The sequence below is a fragment of the Fukomys damarensis genome, unplaced genomic scaffold (genome assembly GCF_012274545.1).
Source record: "Fukomys damarensis isolate Sample0158 unplaced genomic scaffold, DMR_v1.0_HiC HiC_scaffold_17, whole genome shotgun sequence".
Taxonomy (NCBI): Eukaryota; Metazoa; Chordata; class Mammalia; order Rodentia; family Bathyergidae; genus Fukomys; species Fukomys damarensis.
Genome location: NW_022900929.1, coordinates 47,231,673 through 47,239,172, shown reverse-complemented (window position 1 = coordinate 47,239,172; position 7,500 = coordinate 47,231,673). Strand labels below are relative to the sequence as shown.

At 52.2% G+C, this 7,500-nt stretch overlaps 1 protein-coding gene across 1 annotated transcript in view; it reads left to right on the top strand.

The window, feature by feature from the left end:
- The first annotated feature begins 2,728 nt into the window (after positions 1–2,728).
- The window catches only part of LOC104871698 (myosin-7), a 19,736-nt gene continuing 14,964 nt past the window's right edge, over positions 2,729–7,500 (top strand). The window contains exons 1-13 of the mRNA XM_033765086.1: positions 2,729–2,790; positions 3,237–3,445; positions 3,735–3,878; positions 4,171–4,327; positions 4,413–4,440; positions 5,014–5,122; positions 5,207–5,299; positions 5,387–5,450; positions 5,833–5,931; positions 6,168–6,271; positions 6,872–7,010; positions 7,114–7,232; positions 7,350–7,491. Of these exons, the coding sequence (XP_033620977.1) occupies positions 3,245–3,445; positions 3,735–3,878; positions 4,171–4,327; positions 4,413–4,440; positions 5,014–5,122; positions 5,207–5,299; positions 5,387–5,450; positions 5,833–5,931; positions 6,168–6,271; positions 6,872–7,010; positions 7,114–7,232; positions 7,350–7,491 (1,399 nt within the window). The 5' untranslated portion in view covers positions 2,729–2,790; positions 3,237–3,244. The remainder of the gene's footprint in view (positions 2,791–3,236; positions 3,446–3,734; positions 3,879–4,170; positions 4,328–4,412; positions 4,441–5,013; positions 5,123–5,206; positions 5,300–5,386; positions 5,451–5,832; positions 5,932–6,167; positions 6,272–6,871; positions 7,011–7,113; positions 7,233–7,349; positions 7,492–7,500) is intronic.

The window sequence follows — 7,500 nt, the reverse complement described above, 5'->3', positions numbered from 1 at the left end:
TCTTCAGCCAGCAATATAATTGCAGTAATCCACAGCACTGAGAGCTGTGCTGGGGAGGGAGGGGGATTTCAAACCAAACCACGGGATGGTTGCCTGGACACAGAGCAGTGAAGCTTGCACAGCCTGTGAGGGAAGAGTAAGGCCTTGCCTGTGTTCTCTGCTCAGACTCAGCTCCTTTCTTCCTTTCCTGTGGCTGTTCCCAGGGTCAGCAGGAAAAGGGGTCGTTTTCCCTGTTCTGTCCCTCTCCCAACTCTCTGTGATACCAATGGCATATAGGTCTAGACAGAGGTCACCCCAGCAGAGGCCAGGGGCACAGGCAACAGCAATGCAGATCAAGGGTCTTCTTTTGGCTCAGAGCAGCTGTGTCACCCACAAAGCCAAGAAGAGGGCTCTGGAGTAGGGTGTGAGGTAGCTGCAGGGCGAGACCATCAGCCCTCCTTCCCAGGTCGGGCTCCGCCCCTCATCTGCTCACCAGTTTCCCCCACCTTGACTCTCACTTCCCTGATGAGCTGATTAGCTGAATGACCTTAGAGAAGAAGGCATTTCCCCTCTCCATAAAATGAAACGCTCGTACAGATCACTAAAGACCTGTCTGGCTCTGAAGCTCAGTGACTGCAACACATTGCCTGTTAGTCCAAGGAAATCAGTGCCTGAGCCAGAGAGTCCCCAAGCCTAATCTCCCTGGTCATTGTTCTTAGCACTTAGCTAGGAAACCTCTTTCAGCTGCCCCAATCCAGCCCTTCCTGGGGACCATGCCCCAACTCTGCCCCACTCCTCTCTGCTGCTAAACTTGTTCCTTCCAGGTTACAGTTGGATACCGGACCCAGGCCAGGGGAGCAGAGGAAACACTGTGTATATAGGGTCAGGCCAGTGTGGAGGGCGAAGGGTCTAAGGGGCAGCAGTGCCAGGGACCAGGAATGCCCTGCAGGACAGTTGGCTCCCCGCCTGCCTGAGGTCGTGGTGGTCGAAGTCAGTTTGCTCTCCAGCCAGCTGTGGAATGTGAGGCCTGGCCTAGGAGATATTTTTGCTGCACTTTGAGCCACCCCACCCCCTGGAACTCAGACCCTGCACACTCCATGCCATAACAATGACGACCACTTCCAATTGTTTCCTAGCTGGAGGGGGGAGGGGAGCAGTGCTTGGCCAGGAGGGGGGCTGGGGGAATGCTTTTAGTGACAACAGCCCTTTCTAAATCTGGCTAGGGACTGGGTGCAGGTGGGGGTGGGGGCACCCCGCTGCCCCATATATACAACCCCTGAGGCCAGGTCTGGCTCTCAGCTCTCTCCTGTTCTGTGTTTCCTTGCCGCTCTCAGGTAGGAATGCGAGCTAGAGGCCTTCCCTGGATAAGGGGACTCGGGTCAGGAAGCAGTTCCTCTAGAACAGCAAGCTTTTTGCAGGGCTTTCTGAAGAGTATCAGGTCTGGTCCCTAAACATTCATGAATAGGTCTAAACATGCCTGTTTATAACATGGAAGTGTGGGGGCTCATGTGTTCCTAGAAGAAGATATTTTTATCTCAGGTGTGTGCAGGTGTGTGTGTGTGTGTGTGTGTGTGTGAGCACACATGGATTGAATGTAAGGAAGGGTATGTGTTTCACTACCTAAGATAAAGATATGTGGGAGGGGTATGTTTATCATCATGCCTGAGGACCAGCAGGTCCACTGGGGGTGGGAGGAGGATAGCAGAGAATGATCATATTAGAGGTGTATATGCTTACACGCTGGTTCCGAGAGGTCTGGAATGTATAGCTGTCCACACCCATGCACGTGCAAGTGTTTATCTGTGCCCACAGGAGTCCAGACTGTTAAGATGTTTGTACTCCCTATAGGAGGAGCTCACAGGCAGGGGATATGGGTGTCCCAGGTCTTTAAACATTGGAAAATATGCAGCCACGAGATCCTATTGGTGCCGTGCAGATGTGTAAATGTGCACACCTATTGTTGGAGCACGTGTAGCACCTGGGGGTGGGGTGCTGAGGTATAAGAAGGAAGCTTGTCTCGGGGGTGAGATATGGATGTGAATTCTCATCACAGGGTGTTTAGAAAGCATTTAGATGTACGACAGGTGGTCTCTGCAGGGATGTCCATAGCGTCTTCTCTCTGAGAATGTCCAAAAGTCTGACAAAATGGGAACAGGAGGGAAAAGGACCAGCTGTGAACTCACGGAATCTAAGTCTTCATCTGTCCAATGACGTGAGGACTGAGTGAGAGAATGTGCGTGGAATATGCGTGACTGCTAAGCACCAAACAAGTGTGACAACCAATTATTATTTGTTTGTTTGTTTGCTTTAGTTTTTTGAGACAGAGTCTCACTATGTAATTCAGACTGGCCTTGAATTCTATGTAGCCCAGGTTGGCCGTGAACACCTGGCTATCCTCCTACCTCAGCCTCCTGAGTGCTAGGATTACAGGTGTGTGCCACTATGCCCGACAATCAATTATTGTTTTGCAGATGGCCCAAAGAAAGAAAGTTTCATTAGGTGGAAGCAGACAAGAGCCAGGCCAGTGAAGAGTAGCGAGGATTAGAGCTCAGAGTCCAGTTAACACCAGGAAATTTAGAACTAGTCCTCAAGAGGAAAGGAATAATAGTCAGAAAGGAGGAGGCCACCAGAGAAGCTGTCCACTGCACCCCACCTGTTTTCAGGTCTGGGGGGAAGGTATGGTGCTGAAGGACAGAGCCAGGGAGAAAGAGGCAGGCAGCACTAGCAAGGCTGGGCCACAGCCTGCACTGACATGACCTCTTCCCCTCTCTAGGCCTTTGCCTCATCTCTAGGCACATTTGAGAAACCAAGGTAAGAAAAGGGGAAGACGGTGTGGCAGAATCAGTGGCATGATGGCCCCCAAACCAAGCTATGGATTCTGATTTCTGCCCCACCTTGGGAACAATATCTTGACTACCAGGAGCACTTTGCTACTCACTATGGAAGGGGCAGGCTGGATGAGGGTCTCAGGTGCATATAGTCAGATTCCTCCTCCTGGGAGAAGCCCTGGACACTCTTCTGTCCCCTAACAAAGCTCAAGCCTAAGCAGAAGTTGGTGCTTCTTCTACCCCATGAGTGTGCTTAACTGCCCTCTGGTTAAGGGGTAAGCATCGAGAGCCACGGACTTGCTGGTGACTCCTCTGGAGCATGGTGCTAGGTGTTGGGGGTTCCACTGGAGGGGAGAACCCAGGGTGGGAGAACCCAGAGGAGGGGATATGGGCAGTGGGAGGGCAGACAGCTTCTCTGGCTCACTCCAGGCCCAGCCATGGGGGATGCAGAGATGGCCGCCTTTGGGGCTGCCGCCCCCTACCTGCGCAAGTCAGAGAAGGAGCGGCTGGAAGCCCAGACCAGGCCTTTTGACCTCAAGAAGGATGTCTTTGTGCCTGATGACAAAGAGGAGTTTGTCAAGGCCAAGATTGTGTCTCGAGAAGGTGGCAAAATCACTGCCGAGACTGAGCACGGCAAGGTAGGTGGCAGAGCTGAGGTGAGGGGTCACTGTGGACACCTCCACACCTGGGTACACACAGGGTCCACCCAACACACACTCAGGACAGCGTGGGTCTCCTCTCCTTTGGGTAAAAATCTAAACCCTCCTTCTGAGGAGCCCATCTCATTCCTGTATTAATCAGTGCTCACTGCCAGAGCCTGGATCCTTCTTTGCCAAACTCCATTGTCCTGTGCCTCACTCTGCTCCTTCCCATGTGAGGAAGGAGGGAAAACTCGGGCTGATGGGAGGGCCTGTGGGCCTGTTGCAGACGGTGACAGTGAAGGAGGACCAGGTGATGCAGCAGAACCCACCCAAGTTCGACAAGATCGAGGACATGGCCATGCTGACTTTCCTGCACGAGCCCGCAGTGCTGTACAACCTCAAGGAGCGCTACGCGGCCTGGATGATCTATGTGAGTGGTGGCTCTAGGCTCTCTCTTGCTTGCCTATGAGCAGCCTGGCCCCATGTTTCCATTCCTGGAGCCAGGATGCCTGTACTTTGTGTGTGGACAGCATGGCACTCGATCCCTGTCCCTATGTCCTTGGCTCGAATCTAACACCCTGGGGACTGGCATGGCCCCGGGGGCAGCACATTCTGAGGTTTTCCTTTCTTCTTTTCCTCCTGTGGGGTCTTCCTCTGACTCTGAAAATCACCACCCTTCCCTCTTCATCAACAGTGGCCCATTTCTCTTTTTCTATGCCCAGACCTACTCCGGCCTCTTCTGCGTCACTGTCAACCCCTACAAGTGGCTGCCAGTGTATAACGCTGAGGTGGTGGCTGCCTACCGGGGCAAGAAGAGGAGTGAGGCCCCGCCCCACATCTTCTCCATCTCCGACAACGCCTACCAGTACATGCTGACGGGTGAGCCCGGCACCCCAGCCTATGCCCCTCAGACCGACACCCACCTGGGCACTCGGCTCACCCCATTGCCTCTCCTGTTTTCCAGATCGGGAGAACCAGTCCATCCTCATCACGTGAGTGTAGCTCCTGCCCTGTTCCCTGTGAGAATACCTGGCCCACACCCGAGCGAGGACCCAGTGTAGACCTACAGTCTGTCTACCAACCCTCAGGCTCATCTCCTCTCTTCTCTGACCCTTGCCCTGACTGTTCTTTGCTCTCCCCTTGCCCTCTCTGCTTTCCATCCCTCTCTTTTCTTTTGCCTCTCACCTACTCTGCCCCAGCTCATCACTTACTTAGCCATAAGCCCATCATCTCCATGTCTTGTTTACCTCTTCATTTTCCTTCATCCTTCCCTTCAGAAAACTTTCTTATTCTTCTAGTCTCCCCCATTCTTTTCCAGAATAGCCCAGGCCCTTGTCCTCTGATTGATCTTCTCCTGTCAAGCACAGGCTCACCCTGTCCAAACCCAGCACCTTCTTGTAGTGTTCTTCCTAATCACTACCCCGACCCCACATAGGTCCACAGATTGCTGTGCGCTTTCAGGGCAGCTTGCTGCTCAGGGCTCCTATTTGGGTAGAACAAGCATCCTCTCACTGATCTCAAGGGCTGTTGTCCTCTAACTCATGAGACCCTGACTGTCCCAACAGTGGAGAATCTGGTGCTGGGAAGACAGTCAACACCAAGAGGGTCATCCAGTATTTTGCTGTTATTGCTGCCATTGGGGACCGTAGCAAGAAGGACCAGACCCCAGGCAAGGTAGGCCTGTTGTCCTCCATGGTACTGCAGTACAGAAAGGCAGGGGGAAGTCTTCCCACCTGACTTTCTTCTTGGTCTCTGTAGGGCACCCTGGAGGACCAGATCATCCAAGCCAATCCTGCCCTAGAGGCCTTTGGCAACGCCAAGACCGTCCGGAATGACAACTCCTCCCGCTTTGTGAGTAGTCCCTGATGTTGGGTTGGGACCTTGGCCTTAAATGTAAGCTTTCCCTCGATTCATTATTACCCTCTTCTATCTCTTCAGGGGAAATTTATTCGAATCCATTTTGGGGCTACTGGAAAGCTGGCATCTGCAGACATAGAGACCTGTGAGTGCCATGAATCTGATAGGGCTCGGTCTGGGCTCACCTTTGTCTGGACCATCTGGTCTCAACCTCTCTCTCGTACCCCTCTGCCTCTGTTTTTCTCTTCTTTTCCTGTCTCAGTCTCTATGTCCGTGTATTTTCATATCTCCCAGACTTTCTTGGGATCTACATCTCTGTCTCTGCTCATCTGTGTGTGTTTCTCTGGGATTTTTCTCCAAGGTCATTTCTCTCCTAGGTCTCTGTCTCTGTACGTGATCTCTGTGTGTCTGTGTTCCAGTCTCTCCCTCTGTCTTTTGCTTGCTACACTTATCAATTTTCCTCTTTTTCCTTGAATTTAATCCTAACTCTTTTTTTTTTCTTCCTTCTTCTATCTGCCTGTTCACAGACCTTCTGGAAAAATCCAGAGTTATTTTCCAGCTGAAAGCAGAGAGAGATTATCACATTTTCTACCAAATCTTGTCTAACAAAAAGCCTGAGCTGCTGGGTGAGTCAGAGCCACCAACTGAGACTAGCTATCTCCATGGCAACCTGGTCCCCATCGCTTGTAGCTGGATTCTGTTAGCATGCCCTGGGTTTTATGGCACTGCTGGATTCACTTTATGGGATGTGGAGCCAAGTCAAGCCCTGTCCTATGTTTTTTCCTGGCCCATGTGTGGTGGCCAACAGCTCCCATGAGAACCAGAGGCTTGTGTCATATCTGAGCATGTTTTCTCCCATTAGATATGCTGCTGATCACCAACAACCCCTACGATTATGCATTCATCTCCCAAGGAGAGACCACTGTGGCCTCAATCGATGACTCTGAAGAGCTCATGGCCACAGATGTAAGTGTATGAGGATCCAGCCAGGCGGTGGAGGATGAGCTGGCAGCACAAGAGGCAGAACTAAGGCACTGGCTGGCTCTTGTTCAAAGCAGCACAGGCCTCTGGGGAGGCCAGAATGTACACTATGACCAGGGTATGCTGGGATATAGATGAGATGAGACAAGACCATCCAGCTTTTGGTATTCAGTCCAACTGGGGAGGGCAGAAAGCCATGGGGCAGAGAAGCAAATGAGGAGAGAAATAAAGCATCACCAAAGGAGAAGGGGGAGGGAGAGTCACTAGGATGCTCGGGGCTGGGACAGGCTCTTAGGTAAAAGATAGACACATACAAGTATGGAAGTCCAAGCAGGGAGCCAGTGTAGGGACTGGGCACACAAGTGAGTAGCCCAGAGTGGCCCAGAGGATAGCTGCGGCTGTAAGAAGGCAGACCTGTGATAGCAGCCTACCCCTGTATCTTCCATCTTTATCCTGGAGTTCCCCACTGTGTGTGGTAGTCTCAGAACTGACAACGACCAAGGAGACAAGTTCTCTCTCCAGTTGGGCTCTTGGTAACTGATCATACTTTTTTCTGGGATCCTTGGAAATGGGGTGTGCCTACAGAATGCCTTTGATGTGCTGGGCTTCACTCCAGAGGAGAAGAACTCCATCTATAAGCTGACAGGCGCCATCATGCACTTTGGAAACATGAAGTTCAAACAGAAGCAGCGAGAGGAGCAGGCGGAGCCAGATGGCACTGAAGGTGGGAGGCAGGGAAGCAAGGGGACAGCTATCAAGTCAGTGAAGGCCACATCTGTACAATCGTCATTCTTTTACCAACCTTGCTACCTGGCCTTTCCTTCCAGAGGCTGATAAATCAGCCTACCTCATGGGGCTGAACTCTGCCGACCTGCTCAAGGGACTGTGCCACCCTCGGGTGAAAGTGGGCAATGAGTATGTCACCAAGGGACAGAATGTCCAGCAGGTGGGTCATCTTTAGAAGAAAAATGGGTGGGGTGGGGATCCCGCCACAGAGAGGTGAGAGGGGTCAATTCTTCTTCCTAACAATCCTGTTCGTTTGGGTCACTTCCCTACCATGTAGGTGGCATATGCTACTGGAGCACTCGCCAAGGCAGTGTATGAGAAGATGTTCAACTGGATGGTGGGGCGCATCAACGCCACCCTGGAGACCAAGCAGCCGCGTCAGTACTTCATAGGGGTCCTCGACATCGCTGGCTTCGAGAGATCCGAGA